Source organism: Rhodamnia argentea, chromosome 1 (genome assembly GCF_020921035.1).
Source record: "Rhodamnia argentea isolate NSW1041297 chromosome 1, ASM2092103v1, whole genome shotgun sequence".
Classification (NCBI taxonomy): Eukaryota; Viridiplantae; Streptophyta; class Magnoliopsida; order Myrtales; family Myrtaceae; genus Rhodamnia; species Rhodamnia argentea.
The window spans coordinates 3,659,656-3,681,133 of NC_063150.1; the positions used below are offsets into that span (position 1 = coordinate 3,659,656).

General features: G+C 44.9%; 2 protein-coding genes and 2 pseudogenes across 2 annotated transcripts in view; all 4 read left to right on the forward strand.

The window, feature by feature from the left end:
* The window catches only part of LOC115734036 (putative calcium-transporting ATPase 13, plasma membrane-type), a 34,358-nt gene extending 13,240 nt beyond the window's left edge, over window positions 1-21,118 (forward strand). The window contains exon 3 of the mRNA XM_048284567.1: window positions 21,035-21,118. The gene's annotated coding sequence lies outside the window, so the exon portion shown is untranslated. The remainder of the gene's footprint in view (window positions 1-21,034) is intronic.
* Window positions 910-21,106, forward strand: LOC125316370 (annotated as a pseudogene).
* Window positions 8,741-12,156, forward strand: LOC115733398 (putative calcium-transporting ATPase 13, plasma membrane-type). Its single transcript, XM_030664051.2, has 2 exons — window positions 8,741-9,638; window positions 9,783-12,156. The coding sequence occupies exons 1-2, from the start codon at window positions 8,844-8,846 to the stop codon at window positions 12,084-12,086; spliced, it is 3,099 nt and encodes a 1,032-aa protein (XP_030519911.2). The 5' UTR covers window positions 8,741-8,843; the 3' UTR covers window positions 12,087-12,156.
* Window positions 16,687-21,018, forward strand: LOC115728559 (annotated as a pseudogene).
* Window positions 21,119-21,478: the final 360 nt, after the last annotated feature.

Below are 21,478 nucleotides of genomic sequence, written 5' to 3' on the forward strand. Positions count from 1 at the left end.
TGTTTGAAAGTATTTTTTCAATTGGCGAAACAAATTTTCATTGACTAATTTATTTTGCATGAACCAAACGCCGAAAAATTCAAAATTTTTTCCTAAAAATCGTTTTCTAGGAAACAAACGACCCCGCGTTTGGTTGGGCGAAAATTTCATGAAAAAGGAAAATGTTTTCTAGGAAAATTTTTAGTTTTCCTATGTTTGGTGATATGTGGCCGAAATCGTTTTCTAGTGTTTGGATCTCATTTAAAAACTGATTTCAATCTTATGACTTTATCTCATAAAAAAAGAAAATTCAAAATGTTAATTTATTGTTTATTCTTATTTTTTTCATTTTATTTCTTTCTTTTTCCTTTTTCTTTCTTTTCTTTTTCTCTTTCTTTCTCCTTCCACCGGGAAGTGCCAGCATCGGCTACGGGCGAGCTCTGGCCAGCCCACATTCGTGGCCGGTCGCCAGCCTTCACCGGCTCAGTGACCCATACAGGAATAAAATATAGAGAATTTAGAAAATAAGAAATAAAACACAAAATAGAAAAAAAATAGGATATTAAAAAAAATCCATAAGAGCAAGTGACTTCGTTCCGATTGTGGGTCCAAAGGAGAAGAAACAACGCGGCACTGAGCCCCTCGCGTCTCCGTTCTCTTTATCCGTTTGACTTTCCGTGGGCTCCACGTCGCAAGCTTGGAAGGAACCCAAAACGCGGGGCTTTTCCCACTTTCGTGGAAGCCCGTCAGCAGCTGCCACGTGCCCGCCCACTTTGGGGTCTCGTTGTGATGAAGAAAACGCGAAGGTAAATAAAAAAGCAATAAAACGGCGCGGGCCGCGTTACGGCAAGGGAAAAGTCCGTTGATCCCACGTTATAAAAAGCATGCGGCTTGTCTCCCGACATATATTGCAAAACCAACTTAACCAAGCATCAGAGCTTTTCTCTCTGTCTTTTGCTATTTGCATTGTGCCACCCTTACCTCGTTGGAGGATCACGAGCCCCTGCGTCTCTCTTTCGAGCGATGACGAGCATTCTCCGTGGCGACTTCGTTCGCTACGAGGTCTCTCTCGACTTGCCCGCTGTGCGAAAGTTCGCCAAGCAATGGCACTTGGCCTTCGCCACCATCTATTCCTACCGAGCCATCACTACGTCCGCAAAGAAAACCAAGAAATTCCCTAAGAAATGCCCTTCCTACACTTTGATTTCGATCCCTGATCAGGCTCGGAGCGCTTGCTTTGATCATCCAGGCTTCTTCTTCCAGATTGATCAGTCACAGCTCACCAAGCTGGTCAAGGACAAGGACGTCGGCCACCTCCAGGAATTCGGCGGGGTCGGGAAAGTTGCCTCCACACTCGAAACTGATGTCTCGACCGGGATAAGGGGCGACCCGGACGACGTCTCTCGCAGGCAAGATGCTTTCGGCGTCAACTCATACAAGAGGCCGCCCGCCAAGGGCTTCTTCCACTTCGTGTTCGAGGCTTTCAAGGACCTCACGATCATGATTCTTCTTGTTTGCGCCGGGCTTTCGCTTGGTTTTGGGATTAAGGAGAACGGGGTTAAGGAAGGCTAGTATGATGGCGGGAGCATATTCGTCGCGGTGTTCCTCGTGATCGCCGTGTCGGCCGTGAGCAATTACCGACGGAACCGGCAGTTCGAAAAATTGTCACGGGTGAGCGGTAACATTCTCATCGATGTGATAAGGAAGGGTCGTCGGCAGCGGGTTTCCATGTTCGAGATCGTCGTCGGAGATGTCGTTTGTTTGAAGATCGGCGATCAAGTTCCGGCAGACGGACTGTTCTCGGACGGGCATTCCTTGCGTGTATGGACGACAATTTGTACTGATTTGACGCATTAGATTTTTTTTTTTTATCAGAACGCATTAGATAGATATGCATATTATTATATTAACTCATGTTGGTTCCCTCCAGAAATATGTGTACAAACATGAGCTCAGTTTGAATAATTAGTCCAAAAACTTGTAGAAGAGCATCATATTCTGCTTCATGCCTGGCAATTTGTCATTTTGATAGTCTTGATTCTATGACAAAAGAGGAAAAGTAATGGTGTCGATATTCTAGTCATAGTAGAACAAATTCTGTTGAAAAAAAAAAAAATTCTACTGGAAAAAGTTAGGTTAAAACATAATCCATTTGCTCTTGTTTCGTATTTGTTCATGTTTCGTTTTCCTTTGCTTCAAGTTAAGACCAGAACACTTCGTATTGTGTAATCCTAGCGTCACGAAACCATGTGCGACGTTTGTGTTGTCAATTTAGGTTGATGAATCGAGCATGACCGGGGAGAGTGATCACGTAGAAGTGAACCGCAATGAGAATCCATTCCTGTTCTCTGGAACGAAGGTCGCCGATGGGTATGCTCAGATGCTGGTTACCTCTGTCGGCATGAACACGACGTGGGGCGAGATGATGAGCACGATCAGCCGCGACAACAGCGAGCAGACCCCTTTACAGGCTCGGCTCAACAAGCTCACCTCGTCCATTGGCAAAGTCGGCTTGGCGGTTGCTTTCCTTGTTCTCGTGGTCCTGCTGATTCGCTATTTCACGGGAAACACACAGGACGAGAACGGGAACCGGGAATATGTCACAGGCCAAACCACGGGTGATGATATCATGAATTCCGTGGTGGGCATCATTGCAGCTGCAGTGACAATCGTGGTGGTCGCAATTCCTGAAGGCTTGCCGCTTGCGGTAACCCTCACTCTTGCATATTCAATGAAGAGGATGATGGCGGATCACGCCACGGTGAGGAAGCTTTCGGCCTGCGAGACGATGGGGTCGGCCACCACTATTTGCACCGACAAGACTGGCACTCTCACAATGAACCAGATGAAGGTGACGAAGTTCTGGGTCGGCCAAGACTCCCTGGCAGAAAACGCCTACTCCTCTGCCTCCAAGTATGTTCTGGATTTGATTCAGGATGGGGTCGCTTTGAACACCACGGGCAGCGTTTACAGGCCATCTTCGGGATCTGAGTATGAGTTCTCGGGTAGTCCCACTGAGAAAGCAATTCTATCCTGGGCGGTTTCGCAATTGACCATGGACATGGAGGAGATCAAGAAGGGCTGCGAAGTCATCCGAGTCGAAGCCTTCAACTCGCAGAAGAAGAGAAGCGGTATCCTAACAAAAAAGAGCGTGGACAACACATTCCATGTGCACTGGAAAGGAGCGGCAGAGATGGTCTTGGCCATGTGTTCAAGCTTCTATGACGGGTCGGGGATAGAGAAAGATTTGGACGGAGATGAAAGGATGAGATTCGAGCAGATTATCCAGGGGATGGCGGCCAGCAGCCTCAGGTGCATCGCTTTTGCTCATAAACAAGTCTCCGAGGAAGCAATCAAAGAAAGTGAAGATGGGAAGAAGATCCAAGAGGACAGGCTGACATTACTGGGACTTGTCGGCATTAAGGACCCGTGCCGTCCCGGCGTGAAGAGTGCTGTCCAAGCTTGTCAGGACGCGGGAGTGAACATCAAGATGATAACGGGAGACAACATCTTCACCGCTAAGGCCATTGCTGCAGAATGCGGGATTCTCAGGCCCGGGGGCGATGCTTTCAATGGAGCCGTCGTGGAAGGAGCTGAGTTCCGCAATTACACGCCTGAGGAGAGGCTTCGAAGAGTTGAGAAAATCCAGGTCATGGCGAGATCCTCGCCTTTCGATAAGCTCCTCATGGTTCAATGCCTGAAGCAGAAAGGTCACGTGGTTGCCGTCACTGGGGATGGCACGAACGATGCACCGGCCCTCAAGGAAGCCGACATCGGGCTCTCGATGGGCATCCAAGGCACTGAGGTCGCCAAAGAGAGCTCCGACATTGTCATCCTCGACGACAACTTTGCCTCTGTGGTGACGGTGCTGCGGTGGGGTCGATGCGTCTACAATAACATCCAGAAGTTCATCCAATTCCAGCTCACTGTGAATGTTGCGGCCCTTGTCATCAACTTCGTGGCAGCAGTCTCCTCCGGCGATGTCCCCCTGACAGCAGTCCAGCTCTTATGGGTGAACCTGATCATGGACACGCTCGGCGCCCTCGCCCTGGCCACGGAGAAGCCTACCAAAGAGCTCATGGAGAAACCCCCCGTGGGCCGGACCGAGCCGCTCATAACCAACATCATGTGGAGGAACCTTGTGGCCCAAGCAACATACCAAATGGCCATCCTCCTAACTCTACAGTTCAAGGGCGAATCAATCTTCGGTGTGGACGAGGCGGTGAAGAGGACACTGATATTCAACGCGTTCGTCCTGTGCCAGGTCTTCAACGAGTTCAACGCAAGGAAGCTGGAGAAGAAGAACGTGTTTGAGGGCGTACACAAGAACAAGCTGTTCCTCGGGATCATCTTCGCAACGGTGGTCCTCCAGGTGGTGATGGTCGAGTTCCTGAAGCGGTTCGCCAACACGGAGAGGCTGAGCTGGGGACAATGGGGGGCGTGCGTCGGGATCGCGGCCATGTCTTGGCCTATCGGTTGGGTGGTCAAGTGCATTCCGGTCCCTGATACTCCAATCTTCAGCTACTTGGGATTGAAAAGCAGGAAGCTCTGGAGGAAAATTGTGCGCGGAGAACAGTAGCAACACTAATTAGTTCTAACCCGATTCTTTTCATCCTGTAAGGAATGTGTAATCTATCGATTGGTCTTTTGAGTTTTGGCACGGGTCAAAAGATCGAGCTCGGCTTGTCTGGGCTCGGCAAATTGAATGGCTCGACGCCACAGCCCGAAACTATTATTTTTGAAATTTTCATTTGTACATTTCATACTTCAGATTTTTTTTGTAAAATAAACGTTTAACCTAATATATTGTTGAATCCTTAGCCCCGCCATTGTCCAAGTAAAGCATTCAAGTTCAGACATGAGCATGAAGACACCGACGAATTCCATAGCACGAGTGGCCTTCATATAGCCAAGGATATTGTGAAGTACAAAATCATGACAAAAATTGCGTGAAGAACAAAGTGACTGAATCGAAATGAATCGCGTGCGTAGACTATGTCAAGGTCAAGGCAAGGAACAAATTCATAACACCCGTCAATCACATGTCTAATTAACTCAATTCAAGTCGGGCATTATTCTCTGAATTTGGAATGCAAACATCGACAACATCGAACATCTAGTTTACTAACGGAGCGGTCGAATGACACGAAAAGTGAGTTTAGGTGACCTAAATTTTTTGGTTTAAACCTTTTTTTTTTTTTTTTTGGGTCATCGTGGACTACCATTTTACTGCAAAACTTAAGTAATCCGTGTGTATATCTTTGTACGCATTTTGAGGACATCTGGAACTTTGCTGGGGAATTTTTGCCACCCGGACTTAAATAACACGAGTTGCATGTCAAAAAAGAGGTTTAGAAAGGGATTGACCGAGACTTAAATCTAGGACGTAGATTTTAAATGGGATGAAGTTTCAACAAGGAAAGAATTGTATCCTACAATTCCAAAGCAAAGAGTTGCGATTTTCGATCAATCGTCAACTCTGTTGAGGAGAAAGATTTACGGGGATATACACAGGCTTTCTAAAAATTCTACTTCGAAATAGGAAACCTCCAAACGAGAAGCACAATTGAAACTCTCTGAGATTACCTTCCTCCGTAGAATGACGGAGTCACTGCCCTTTGTCAGCTACACATTTTCATTGGAAGAGAGATGGACCTGTGTTTTGCTCTGTGTAGGTCCCGGCAACACTCTTAGACTTATATTAAAGAGAGAGCAAATTTGTGGCTGGCCTCCGGCCGTCAGTCAGGCTAGTGACACCCTTCTTATAAGGTTCGCTTAGTGAAGCGACAAATAGGCTACATGTATGAATTTGATTTAATTCCTTGAGGGAAAAGAAAGCATTTACTTTATGAAAATTGGTTTCATAAACACACAAAAAGAGGACATATATTAGAAAGTGTTCTACTTTGATACATTTTGTTAAATCAGTTTCCATAAATATACATATTAAGAATCCTTAAATTTGTTCGTTTTGTTATGTCAGTCAACATTTATCGTAAAACAATAGCGAATTTTCATTATTGCAAACTTTTTTAGTAGTTATTGCAATGGTTATACATAAGTTACTTTATTGAATATGTGAGTTTCCGTTAGTCGATCAATATATTAAAGTTTAACTTTTTGGATATCTTTGTTTCAATAGATGTCCGGGCTTATTTTCGCATTTTAACCATTTACTACACTTTTTTACTTTGATTCAGTTCTTTTGATTGCCTCTTACTACATCTCGCATCGCTCGCCCACTCCTCTTTTATGATCCCACCTCTTTAGTAGCAAAAAAATATGTTCCCCTAGCCTAGGCCATTCATGTCTTCGCGCCTCTTTCCATTGCATTTTCTAGTAAGTCCCTGGAATTTCCGGAACACTTTCTCGATGCCGAAACCCAAACGAACAACACCACCCTCATCTGTTCCATCGTAGCTGCAACAGCTCCTACACGGCTATTTTAATACGGCCGTGCTTACCTCCTCTGTTATCTCCGTCGAATTCTTTGATTGGCGCATTACGAATATGAACGTCACAAACAAATAAACTTAACAAGAGATATATGCGAGTTTTCTATGTATATAATCTACCAATCAAATACGTGAAAATAAGAATCGAGGAAAAAAATACGACACTAACGCCTATCGGGACCGAAGTATAAATACAGGATTCCTTTTTGTTAAAAAGAATGACGATGACGAGACAATGTCCGGCTTCGGATGCCTCGACTAGAAAATATTGGGTACAGAAGTGGGAAATCCGACGCGGTCCAGATCACTATTCAGTTGGTGACAAGTGGTGCAAAAGGGTCCCACCATAAACAAGAAAAAGAAAAAGAAAAAGTAAAGTTCTCTCCTCTCTCTCCACTGTCTCTCTCTCCCGTTGCATCTCGACCGGAAAATCAAGAAGACAGTCGGCTCTCATGGCTACGGAGCTCGAGCTCCACAGCCATGGCGGATGCGACTTTTGCGGCCGGGACGCCGACTGACGAGCTCATGCCACCATGGGCGAGGAGCTCGAGCGCACAGTTCGTGGCCGCCATGGGCACGGAGCTCGAGCTCGAGCTCCACAGCCATGGCGGCCGGGAGCCTTAGGCTCGAGCTTCGCGGTAAGACTTCGGCGAACGAAGGGACAGAATCCATCATCGTCAAGTCAGTTGCCGAAGACTTCGAGGGCGCTCTTCGACGCGGTCCGTAGCGGCTGTGGCTCGGCTCGATGTCGTAAAAGGGCAAAGAGATTAGCCGGAGGAAAGAGTGGGTAGGAGGTCGGAGAGGTCAGGCGAAAGACAGAGACAGAGAGAGCAGAGAGAAAATTTTCCCTTTTTCCTGAGTGGTGGACCCCTATTCGACATGTGTCGTAAATTGAATGGTGAGTGGAGCCACGTAAGCTTTACAAGGTCTGTATCTGTATCTATTATTTTCTTCGCCTCGATGATGTCGGGGTAATTGCCGCAAACCGTGTCGAAGAAACCACACGCCCCCGCCGACGGACAATATTATCTTTTTGACTTCTCGTTGACTCCGCGTCTCAAGCACCCCCCGTGGGATCTCGAATCCGGGTTTCCCACTTTCGGGTCTTCGTTTCGGGGAAACCCGTTAGCAGCTACCGCCCCCACCTGCCCTCGTCCCTCCATGTCGCCGTAACCGTCGTAGCAACTCACGACGTAGGAAACCTCCAAACTTTCCCATGACGTTCCCTTAATGAAGCCACAAAAATAGGCAAATCAGATATAAATTTGATTTGATTCCTTGAGGGGAAAATCCTCCTCTCCTGAGTAGCACTGACATGATACGTTATTTCAAAAAAATAGAGAATTTCAACCCTTTATATATTATATGTATATTTTTATATGTACATGATAAAATCGTCATGTGTATATAAAAATATCAACGGTGAATTTCTTCTTCTTTTTATTATTATTATTTTTCTTCTTCCGTTAAGGATTCACGATTAGGTTTTTGTTGAATTGGTGGGTATATTAATCTTATGGTGGATGAGTATATGACTTAAATGTATAATTTTTTTATAAGTTTACATTCTAACACCTAAATTATTAAAAATGCTTTCAATTGATCGCGTAAGTGTCAAAATGATGTGTCGGGATGCTGGACTCACGTATCGCTGGAATGTCCGGAGCACCGATCACGTGTTTATCGCATGTGCGAGAACATCGGACATGACACGCTGGCCCCCGGAGAATGTCGGTGTTTTCTAGCTCCTGTGTATAGGAGCTTCAGCTTTGGAGAATTTAGATGACAGGTCCATGAAGATGTACGAACAGTGGGTCATAAGGTCGGGCATCCCAGATTTCTCGTGTAAAAGCTGATAACCAAAGGGCCCGTAATTTCTCTTTAGTTTCCATCAGAATCAACTCTTTTTGACACCTCCTGATCGATATAAATATGAAAATCGCTAGCAGATAAACTTAGCAAGAAATAGACGATGGGAGCTGTATGATCGAACAATCAAGGAAGGATCGAGGAAAAGTGTCCTCACCGTCCGTCCAGACCAAAGTATAAACATAGGATTCCTTCAATCAAAAGAACGATTAATGACGATTTCCGATTTAGAAGATGTCGGAGCAACAACTGCAAACCGTCTGTGAAACAACACACGGCCACGGCTTTTGACTTTCTCTTCGCTCCATATGAACTCAAACCGCGCCTTTTCCACTTGCGGGGCAACCCCGTTCGTTTCTTAATGCCTTAAACAAATGGAGATCAGTATCACCCTCTTGTTATTATTTAAGTACATGCAAATCCGCTCCATGATCACCATTCCACAAATTCGAACGTTTGCACCTTTCGCGGCTAACGCCATTCGCATTGTGCTGCCCTGTCTCGTCACAGGATCACGACCCTGCGTGTCTCTTCCGAGCGATGACGAGCATTCTCAGCGGCCGCTACGTCTGCCATGAGGTCTCTCTCGGCTTGCTTGCTGTGCGAAAGTTCGCCAAGCAATGGCGTATGGCCTTCGCCACCATCTATTGCTCCCGAGCCATCAGTACCTCCGCAAAGAAAACCAAGAAACTCCCTAGGAGATTTCCTTCCTTCGCTTTGATTTCGATCCCTGATCTGGCTCAGAGCGCTCACTCTGATCAACCCAGCTCCTTCAGGATTGATCAGTCACAGCTTACTAAGCTGGTCAAGGACAAGGACCTCGGCCACCTCCAGGAATTCGGCGGGGTCGACCAAGTAGCCTCAGCCCTTGAGACTGATGCCTCGGCAGGGATAAGCGGTGACCCGGACGACGTCTCTCGCAGGCGAAATGCATTTGGCGTCAACTCATACAAGAAGCCGCCTGCCAAGGGCTTCTTCCACTTCATGTTCGAGGCTTTCAGGGACCTCACAATCATGATCCTCCTTGTCTGCGCTGGGCTTTCGCTTGGGTTCGGGATCAAGGAGAATGGGGTCAAGGAAGGCTGGTACGACGGCGGGAGCATATTCGTTGCTGTGTTCCTCGTGATCGCAGTGTCGGCCGGGAGCAATTACCGGCAGAACCGGCAATTTGAAAAATTGTCTCAGGTGAGCAGTAACATTCTCATCGATGTGATAAGGAAGGGTCGACCGCAGCAGGTTTGCATTTTCGACATCGTCGTTGGAGATGTCGTTTGTTTGAAGATTGGTGATCAAGTTCCAGCGGACGGGCTGTTCCTCCAGGGGCACTCCCTGCAGGTATGGACTGCAATTTTTACTGGTTTGACCGCATTTGTTCTTGTTTTACTATTTACTCAGATTTCAGTTTCTTGACGGGTACGCATGGTATCGTGACATCCTAGCGTCACTAAATCAATAGCAACTTTTGTATTGTCAATTTAGGTAGATGAATCAAGCATGACCGGGGAGAGTGATCACGTAGAGGTGAACAGCACTCCGAATCCATTCCTGTTCTCTGGAACAAAGGTTGCTGATGGGTATGCTCAGATGCTCGTTACATCGGTTGGTATGAACACGACATGGGGCGAGATGATGAGCTCCATCAGCCGTGACAACGGCGAACAAACCCCTTTGCAGGCTCGGCTCAACAAGCTCACCTCGTCGATTGGCAAAGTCGGCTTGGCGGTCGCTTTCCTGGTTCTCGTGGTCCTGCTGACTCGCTATTTCACAGGAAACACACAGGACGAGAACGGGAACCGGGAGTTCGTTGGGGGCCAAACCACGGGTGACGATATTATGAACTCTGTGGTGGGCATCATCGCAGCTGCCGTGACAATTGTGGTGGTCGCGATTCCTGAAGGATTGCCGCTCGCAGTAACCCTCACCCTTGCTTACTCGATGAAGAGGATGATGGCGGATCAAGCGATGGTGAGGAAGCTGTCAGCCTGCGAGACGATGGGGTCGGCCACCACTATTTGCACTGACAAGACCGGCACTCTGACAATGAACCAGATGAAGGTGACGAAATTCTGGTTCGGCAAAGACTCCGTGGCAGAAAACGCATACTCCTCTGCCTCCAAGCATGTCCTGGATTTTATTCAGGACGGGGTCGCTTTGAACACCATGGGCAGCGTCTATAAGCCGTCTTTGGGATCGGAATACGAGTTCTCCGGTAGTCCCACCGAGAAAGCGATTCTTTCATGGGCCGTTTCACAATTAAGCATGGACATGGACGGGATAAAGAAGAGCTGTGAAGTCATCCAAGTTGAAGCCTTCAACTCGCAGAAGAAGAGAAGCGGTGTCCTAATAAAGAAGACCGCGGACAACACGGTCCACGTGCACTGGAAAGGAGCGGCGGAGATGGTCTTGGCGATGTGCTCGAGCTTCTACGATGGGTTGGGCACAGAGAAAGATTTGGACAAAGATGAAAGGACGAGATTTGAGCAGATTATTGAGGGGATGGCGGCGAGCAGCCTCAGGTGCATCGCTTTTGCTCATAAACAAGTCTCCGAGGAATCAACCAAAGAAAGAGAAGATGGGAAGAAGATCCAAGAGGACAGCCTGACATTACTAGGACTTGTCGGTATTAAGGACCCGTGCCGCCCTGGTGTGAAGAGCGCAGTCCAAGCTTGTCAGGACGCGGGAGTGAACATCAAGATGATAACGGGAGACAACATCTTCACCGCTAAGGCCATTGCCGCAGAATGCGGGATTCTCCGGCCCGGGGACGATGCCTTCAATGGAGCCATCGTGGAAGGAGCTGAGTTCCGCAGCTACACGCCTGAGGAGAGGCTTCAGAGAGTCGAGAAAATCCAGGTCATGGCGAGATCCTCGCCTTTCGATAAGCTTCTCATGGTTCAGTGCCTGAAGCAAAAAGGCCATGTGGTCGCCGTCACTGGGGATGGCACCAACGATGCACCGGCCCTCAAGGAAGCCGACATCGGGCTCTCGATGGGCATCCAAGGCACTGAGGTCGCCAAAGAGAGCTCCGACATTGTCATCCTCGACGACAACTTCGCCTCTGTGGTGACGGTGCTGCGGTGGGGTCGATGTGTCTACACTAACATCCAGAAGTTCATCCAGTTTCAACTCACGGTGAACATCGCGGCCCTTGTGATCAACTTCGTGGCTGCAGTCTCCTCCGGTGACGTCCCCCTAACGGCGGTCCAGCTCTTATGGGTGAACCTGATCATGGACACGCTCGGCGCCCTCGCCCTGGCCACTGAGCGGCCGACCAGGGAGCTCATGGAGAAGTCCCCCGTGGGCCGGACCGAGCCACTCATAACTAACGTCATGTGGCGGAACCTTGCAGCACAAGCAACGTATCAAATGGTCGTCCTCCTCACTCTACAATTCGAGGGTGAATCGATCTTCGGGGTTGACGAGGCGGTGAAGCAGACACTGATGTTCAACGCGTTCGTCCTGTGCCAGGTCTTCAATGAGTTCAACGCGAGGAAGCTCGAGAAGAAGAACGTGTTCGAGGGCATTCACAAGAACAAGCTGTTCCTCGGGATCATCTTAGTGACAGTGGTCCTCCAGGTGGTGATGGTGGAGTTCCTGAAGCGGTTTGCCAACACTGAGCGGTTGAGCTGGGGCCAGTGGGGCGCGTGCATCGGGATCGCCGCCGCGTCTTGGCCTATCGCTTGGGTCGTCAAGTGCCTCCCGGTCCCTGATACACCAATCTTTAGCTACGTTGGATTCCAAAGCAAGAAGCTCGTGAGGAAAATCGTGCGCAGAGAACAGTAGCAACACTAATTGGCCCTAACTCAATGCTTTTCATTGTAAAGGTATATTGAATTCGTAATTGATGTTTTTCTTTACCCAGAATCTCCTTACCTTGTAATCGATCGATGTAATTTGTTCAATTAAAAGAAAGCATTCATTGAAAAGAGAGAGCTGATCCACTCATAACCAACATTATGAGGAGAAAATCTGGTAGCTCGGGCATCGTACCAGATAACAGTCATTTTGATAGTGCAGTTCAAGGATGAACAACATTCCCGCACGAATCGACAGGTCGAGAACGCATCAATCTTCTCCACTCACATCTTGTGTCGAGTTCTACAACCTAATACGAGGAAGCTTGAACGGGTCAATGTAGTGAAAGGGAATGATTACATGTAGACCTGTAGGGTCGGATCATACATGATCCAATCCAAATTGATTGATTAAACCGTTTACGACTCGTTTATGCAAAGTGCAATTTTTTTTACCAATACCCGATCTGACTTATATTACTAAAACACTTTTATACTTGATCCAATTTAAAATACTTATAAAAATATTACTAAATCATTGTGGACAAGTTTTATAATTTATATAATTTTAAAAAAAATCCATTTTTTTTTTCACAATTTGGAAAAAAAATATGATTTTTTTATTTTTATTTCTTTTAAAAAATCTTTTAAAAGAAGGCGGCCCTCGCCGAATTCATAGGGAAAAAAAAAGTAAAAGAAAATGTACGGACCTCTTAAACGGGTTGTCAAAGGTAGATGTGGCTAAATGGACCCCGGGGCCCTGAATCGGCCTCGTTGACCGGACCCACGGTTCGCCCGGCCTGAACCGGCCCGATTATCGACGGGTTGCGGCGAGCAGTTCCAACCCTTTTTTAAAAAAAGAAAAGAAGGGGGGGAAGAGCCCAACGGCTCTTTCCCCCCAAGGGCCCCAACGGCTCTTGTGCCATTGCTTGCTTCGACAAAAAAAAAAATAATTTTTTTTAAAGTTAAATAACCCTCCCTTTCTCTATAAATACCTATCCTTCCCCTTTCATTTTTCTCACAAATTCTCTCAATAATTCTCTTAAATTCTCTCAATCCCGCCTCAATTATCTCAAAAAGGGCAAATGAAAGCAGAAATCCTGGAAAGGACAAGATGGCGATGGGAGATTCCGAATATCCTATTCCCGAATATGATCCTTATGAGTATACATATTGAGAAACGACGACGATAATATCAACGTTGTTCCCATTCCGAATGTCGAGCACGTCCCAACACAAGAAAGTTTTCATCCTCCTACCGGTGTCGAAGAAACGTTGATGTCAAATGAGTCGGAATGGAAGGGCCGAGAGAGTACATCCGACTTGTGGCTGCACTTCGACAAGGTATATGATGAAAGCGAAAGTAAGTATAATATAAATTGTAAATATTGTTTGCAAACATACAAATTTACCAAAGGAGACAGCTACGGAACATTCCGTTGGCATCGGACGAAAAAACATCCGACGCAAGCGGGGATCGACACTAGGCAACAACAAATTTTCAGGTACGCCAATCCTAATACTCATCCTTTATTCCGTTATACTAATGCACTTTATAAACAAACATTAGCTGAATATGTTGCCCTTAATCATGATCCATTTACTACTGGTGAAAATTTTAATTTGAAATATTTGATAAATATTGTATTGGTTCCGCAAGCACCAACTATTCCGAAAAATACTCTTAAACCCGAACTTTTGCATCTTTATAAAAAATAAAAAAAAAATCTTTAGCAAATTTTTTTGTGGAATTTAATGGACGTGTGCATTTAGGTAGCGATATTTGGAATGATCCTTGGCAAATTCATTCTTATATGGGTGTCACGTGTCATTGGATAGATGACGATTGGACCATTCAAAAAAGACTTATTGCATTTCGAGTTTTTGATGAAAATCATTCGGCTCATAATATTTATAGAATAATTAAGCAAGTTTTAGAAGAATATAATTTGATAAATAAAGTATTTTCAATTGGTTTTGATAATGCCGGCATAAATACCTCTTCTATTCCCGAGTTAGAAAATATTTGCAAACCCTCTTTTGGCGAACAATTTTTTCACATTAGATGTGATTGCCATGTTTTAAATTTATGTGTACAAGATGGTTTATGAACTCTTGAAACTTCTCTCACCCCAATAAAGGGTGCAATTAAATTTTTATGGAGTTGTGCCCATTTTATGAAAGCATGAGGAAAATTTTCTAAACAACATGGGAGAAGGGAAAAAATGTTTCCAAAAAATATTCCGACTAGTTGGAATTCTACCTACGAATTGCTTCGTCAAACTTTTGATTACAAAGATTTATTATGTATGTTTATTTCGCAAAATATTCCCGAAATTACTTTACTTCCGCAACATTGAGACGCTTGCAAAATTTTTTTAGATTTTTTGAAAATTTTTAATGATGCCACTAATACTTTATCTGGTATTTGTTATCCTACTACGTATTTATTTTTAATAGAGTGTATTAATATTGGTGGTGTTTTTAGTGAATATGAAAAAGATACTGAATTAGCTCGGACTATTTTAGTAATGCGAGAAAAATGGTTGCATTATTATTTCAAAATTCCTCTTGTCTATTTAGTTGGTATTATTTTTTATCCACGTATTAAATTAGATGGTTTACTAGATTATCCGAACGTGTATTATTATGATTGTTTACATTTGGAAGATGCAATAGATATTTCAAATATACAAGGAGAGGTTAAAGAATATATAGTAGTATTATATGGAGAATTTTGTAGTAGATATGATTTAAGTGATTGTGGATCTTTACATTCTATTGTCTCACGAAGCGAAGCTGGTAGTTCACTTAGTAAAGGGTACAATATGCTCAAAAGTAGACAAAAAAATAAAAATAAAAAGGGGCAACATGTAGTATTTCTGAATTAGAAAAATATTTAACCACTCAATTTGAGTTTCGTGATATCGAACACAAGACTGATTTCCAAATCCTGGAGTGGTGGAAGAGTCACTCAATCGATTACCCAATTCTCGCCCTCATCGCTCGCCGGATATTAGCAACCTATTCTTCAACAGTTGCAATTGAACAAGCATTTAGTGCTGGAGGATTAGTTTTGGACTCTCGCCGTTCAAAATTAAGTCAGGAGTCCGTGGAAGCTCAAACTTATGTCGACGATTGGACGAAGGCTAGATTTCGACATCAAGAGATGGATTAAGAATACGAATTTTTTAGTGAGGATTGTGGAGATACCACCGGCACGGGTACCACAATGGGTAGCGACGATTGACGACAAGGTAAGTTGGGATTATCAAAGATAAAAGAACTACATGGGCTTTGATTCTTCTATCCCCAAGAAGATATGTAGACGCTTAATGATAATTCATTAAGTTTAAGGCCATGTCCCCCCTTTCTTTTTTTTCCCCAAATTTTATTACAATATACAATTTGATTATAATTTATAATTTATTATGTTTATTTTATTATTTATTATTTTAAAAATTAAATTTAAAAAACGGAATGGGAACCAATCTAGGAACCGGCTTGGAACCGAAACCGCCGGTTCATGAACCAGAGGCGGCGGTTCCTTAGAACCGGCCACGTCTAGTCAAAGGAGATGCCCAGACGAGTACTGAGTAGTACCCTCTGGTTGTTCTTTCCCTTTAGATCTTGTGCAGATACTGCTATTGATCAGATCTCAAACAACTGAAACTTTCCATGACTTGAGTTGAGTTCCGTACTGCAGGAAACTAGTCGAGGTTACACTGCATAATCCGCTGTAATAGCAACCGAATTAGAGCTCATTTCAAATGATGGGATCACCGTTGCAACTCAGTTTCGCCGTGATTGAACTAAAGCATCACAAAATTCCGTAGACCCTTCTTGATATCCGGTTAATTTTAGAAAAAGAATGTCCTAATTATTGCACTAACATATCTACTTAAGTAGGCTGATATTGCAATATATGAACAGGCGAATCAAAGAAGATGATACGTGACTTGATTTATTAATTAACGAAATCATAAGAAATTCTATCAGACCTTCACATAGAAGTCGTATATAAAGAATATATAGTATTCCCATCAATTAATAAGATGAGAGTCGCGTAAAATAAATAATTTTGAAAAATATTTTCTTAAAATCAATCGCATGTATCTCTTGAAAAGAAAATTAACCGATGGAAAATAATTTCACTAACATCAACAATTTATGTATAAATATTTTCATGGACGGCGAAATATTTTTCAGTTATTCATTTTATTAAGCGATATAAGCGATCATATTTAGAAAAATAATTTTTCGCGAAACAAATTGCGACTAAATTTTCTATTGGTGTCTTGTTTGAGATGACTTTTTAGTTCACATCCCTCGCCCCTCGCGTCGGGGACTTCATTTTCGAGGAAACAAACGAAACCGCGTACACAAAGTCAGCCCGAGCTCGCCCATGTCTATCTATAAATAAGCGGTTGGGGGATGCGTCCGTGTGTATATACGTCTCAAACATCTTCCGACCAATTCGAAAACTGCTATTTTCGCTGCTTCCGGCCAAACATCAGAGCTTTTTTCTCGTCCTTGCTGCAACCGCTACATCGTTGGAGGATCACGAGCCCGTGTGTCTCTTCCCAGGGATGACGACCGTTCTCGGTGCCGGTGGCGACTCCGTCAGTTACGAGGTCTCTCTCGACTTGCCTCCTATGCCCAGGTTCGCCAAGCAATGGCGCTTGGCCTTCACCACCATATATTCCTCCTGAGCCATCACTACCTTCCCAAAGAAAACCAAGAAAATCCCTAGAAAATCCCTTTCCTGCACTTCGATCTCAATCCCCAATCAGGCTCAAGAGCGCTCGCTCCTATCGATCCGGCTCTTTTAGCATTGATCTGTCGCCACTCACCAGGCTGGTCAAGGACAAGGACCTCGGCCACCTCGGAGAACTCTACAGCGTTGACGGAGTGGCCTCAGCCCTTGAAACTGATGTGTCTGCCGGGATTAGCGGCGATCCGGACAACATCCATCGCAGGCAAAACGCGTTTGGCACCAACACATACTAGCCGACTGCCAAGGGCTTCTTCCGCTTTGTGCTCAAGGCTTTCAAGGACCTCACACTCATGATTCTGCTTGTTTGTGCCGGGCTTTCGTCCGGGTTGGTCAAGGATAATGGGTTCAAGGAAGGCTAATGCGATGGCGGGAGCCCATTCGTTGTTGTGCTTCTCGTGATCACGGTGGCGTCGGTAAGCAATTACCGGTAGAACCGAGAGTTTGATAAATTGTCTCGGGCGTGCGCAAATATTCTCATCAATGTGACAAGGAAGAATTGTCGGCAGCAAGTTTCCATATTTGGGATCGTCATCGGAGAGGTTGTTTGTTTGAAGATCAACGATTAATGACGCAGCATTCAATAAAGATCGCAAGTAAATCCTTGCTAAAAGGAGAGAAATCTCGAAAATTCTGTGAATATTATTGATGATGATTTTCAAAAAACGTGATAAACACCTCTTATAGGGCGTTATCCTAACCCTAGTCGAATTAGGAATCGAAATATCAAAAAACGGAAAATTACAAAAGTATCATTGATATAAAATTAAGCCCGAAAAATACTAAAAAAAATAGGAAAACCCATCTAGACATTCCCGAACCGCCAAAATTTATTGTTAGTCACAGCCAAAGGTGGTGAATATTGATCGGGATGTCATTTCGCTTCAGCCTACCGAATTTGAGCTCAATCCTACGTCGTCGACCCAATCCGCCGATTCTAGCCGCAACACCGTTTCGCCTTCCGATTAGATTTTTATTGATTCAATCGATCCAGGAACACGCTACTAATGACATCCGCATCAATTAAGTTATGGCAGACATGCTGTTTCTTGAAGGGCATAGCTTGCATGTATGGACGACGATTTGTACCGGTTTGACCGCATTAGGTTTGTATATTAACTCACTCATGTTGGTTTCCTCCCGAAGTATATAGTATTAGCATTACCAAGCTCGAACCCAGGTTGATTAGTCAAGTAATTAGTTCAAGGAAAGGTATAAAACATGCGATATTCTACTATTAGATGTGTCAAACATGTAGGTCGGGTCAAATATGATTCGGCTCATATCAACCTATTTAATCCGTTTTAATTTATTTTCATGCAATACAAAACTAACGACCCATATTCGACCCGACCTCTACCCAATTTATACCCATCATCTACCACATTCTATATTTAACTAAATCATGAAATATTTACGTCTTATAATTTTTAAATTTTATTTTTTAAAAAATATATTTTTCAAAAAATAATTTTTCATTATTAAAAATATATTATTTATTTTTTAAAATTTTTAATTTTTAATTTTTAAATTTTCTATTTTCTTTTCCCTTTTCTCTGCGGCGGTTTGTCAATTTCAAAATCTTAATTCTACAACAAGGTAAAAGTACTGGTTTTGATTCGCAGCCCTAGTCATAGAAGAACTAACTTTGTTAAATTTTTGCTGGAATAGTATGGTTAAAACAATAAAACCTAATCCATTAGTTCTCGTGTCGTGTTAACATTTATTCAGGTTTCTTTTTCTTTGCTTCAAGTTAAGACCAGAACGCATCGCATCGTCTCATCCTAGTGTCCCCAAATCATGTGCGACGTTGCATTGTCAATTTAGGTTGACGAATCGAGCATGACCGGGGAGAGTGATCGCCTTGAAGTGAAGAGCAATCAGAATCCATTCCTGTTCTCCGGCACAAAGGTTGCCTGATGGGTATGCTCAGATGCTGGTTACATCGGTCGTGATGAACAGGACTTGGGGCGAGATGACGAGCTCGATCGGCCACAACAGCAATGAGCAGATCCCTTTGCAGGCTCGGCTCAACAAGCTCACCTTGTCAATTGGCAAAGTCGGCTTGGCGGTAAATTTCCTGGTTCTTGTGGTCGTGCTGATTTGCTACTTCACCGGAAACACCTAGGACATGAACGGGGAACCGGGGATCCGTTCCAGGCCAAATGATGGGCGACAATATCGTAAACTCTGCGCTGGACATCATCGCAGCTGCAGTGACAATCATGGTGGTCGCGATTCCCGAAGGCTTGCCGCTGGCGGTGACACTCACTCTCGCTTATTCGAGGAATAGGATGATGGCGGGTTAGGCGATGGTGAGGAAGCTGTCGGCCTGCAAGACAGTGGGGTCGGCCACCACTATTTGCACTGACAGGACCGGCACTCTCACAATGAACCAGGAGAAGGTGACAAAATTCTGGGTCGGCAAAGACTCCGTGGCAGAAAACGCATACTCCTCTGCCTCCAAGTATGTCTGGGATTTTAATCAGGAGGGGTTCACTTTGAACAACACGGGCAGCGTCTATGAGCCGTCTTCAGGATCGAAGTACGAATTCTCCAGTAGTCCCACCGAGAAAGCGATTCATTCCTGGGTGGTTTCAAGCTCACCTGTGCACATGGAGGAGATAAAGAAGAGCTGTGAAGTCATCCAAGTCAAAGCCTTCAACTCACAGAAGAAGAGAGGCGGTGTCCTAACAAAGAAGAGCGCTGACAACGCGGTCCATTTGCACTGGAAAGGAGCGGCAGAGATGGTCTTGGCGATGTGCTCGAGGTTCTACGATGGGTCAGGGATAGTGAAAGATTTGGACAAATATGAAAGGATGAAGTTAGAGCAGATTATCCAGGGGATGGCTGAAAGCAGCCTCAGGTGCATTACTTTCGCTCATAAACAAGTCCCCGAGGAAGCAATCAAAGAAAAAGAAGACGGGAAGAAGATCCAAGAGGACGGCCTGACATTACTAGGACTCATCGGTATCAAGGACCTGTGCCGTTCTGGCGTGAAGAGTGCGGTCCAAACTTGTCAGGACGCTGGAGCGAACGTCAAGATGATAACTGGAGACAACATCTTCACCGCTAAGGCCATCACCATGGAGTGCGGGATTCTCAGGCCTGGTGACTATGCCTTAAACGGAGCCATCGCGGAAGGAGCGAAGTTCCGCAGCTACACATCTGAGGAGAGGCTTAATCCAGGTCATGGCGAGATCCTCGCCTTCTGATAAGCTCCTCATGGTTCAGTGCCTGAAGCAGAATGGCCACGTGGTTGCCATCACAGGAGATGGCACAAACGATGCACCAGCCCTCAAGGAAGCAGACATAGGCCTTTCGATGGGCATCCACGGCACCGAGGTAGCCAAAGAGAGCTCGTATATCTTAATCCTCGACGACAACTTCGACTCCGTGGTGACCGTGCTGCGATGGGGTTGATGCGTCTACAATAACATCTAGAAGTTCATCCAGTTCCATCTCACGCTGAACATCGCGGCCTTCATGATCAACTTTGCGGCTGCAGTCTCCTCCGGCGACATCCACTTGACGGCCGTCCAGCTTTTATGGGTGAACCTGATCCTGGACACGCTTGGTGCCCTCGCCATGGCCACGGAGTGGCCCACCAGGGAACTCATGGAGAAGCCCCCCACGGGCCGGACCGAGCCGCTCATAACCAACGTCATGTGGAGGAACCTTGTGGCACAAGCAACATACCAAATGGCCATCCTCCTCACTCTACAATTCAAAGGAGAATCGATCTTCAGCATGGACAAGGCAGCGAAGCAGACACTATATTCAATGCGTTCATCCTGTGCCAGGTCTTCAACCAGTTCAACACGAGGAAGCTCGAGAAGAAGAACGTGTTTGAAGGCATACACAAGAACAAGACCTTCATGGGGATCATCTTGGTGACGATGGTCCTCCAGTGATGATGGTCGAGTTCCTGAAGCGGTAGACCGTCACGGAACGGTTGAGCTGGGGACAATGGGGTGCATGTGCCAGGATCGCGGCCGCATCTTGGCCTCTCGATTGGGTCGTCAAGTGCATTCCGCCCCCTAACACACCAATCTTCAGCTCTTTGGGATTGAATAGAAAGAAGCTCGAGAGAAAAATTTTGCACAGAGAACAGTCAAATTGGTTTAGGGACACTAATTGGGTTTAACCCAAATTCTTCTCATTTTCATTGTACAGGTATATTGAATTTGTTCTTGATGCAGTGTGATTTTTTTTTTTTTTTTTTGCTTTCTTTTACCCAGAAAAATGTAAATAATTGTGTATCAATCCATCTAAATATTTCAATTCAAAGATAGCATTCCTTAATACAGGAACACCATGATTGGATAGATTTTTGTTATCTTATAATGGGGCAGGGTAGGCTCTAATTGGCATCATTGCATGTGGATTTCAAATTTGAGCTCCCGCAATTGGTCGACTCAACTTGACAATTCGAATCAAGATTACAATCTTCAGTAGGAAAGTCCAACAGGAGGTAGGAAATTTATACTACATTCTGACACATCTGCTGTTTGTTCGCAGACGATTCAGTATTTTTCCTAGAGGGGACCATCAAAGAGTGTCAAAATGTAGCAGAGATTCTGAATAGATATTGCTTCCCTTCAGGC

Bases quoted from the DNA above. Each gene is read 5' to 3' on its own strand.
- LOC115733398 (XM_030664051.2), top strand. From the start codon at position 8,844: ATGACGAGCATTCTCAGCGGCCGCTACGTCTGCCATGAGGTCTCTCTC. The intron at 9,639-9,782 runs GTATGGACTGCA...TTGTCAATTTAG, and splicing joins TCCAGGGGCACTCCCTGCAG to GTAGATGAATCAAGCATGAC.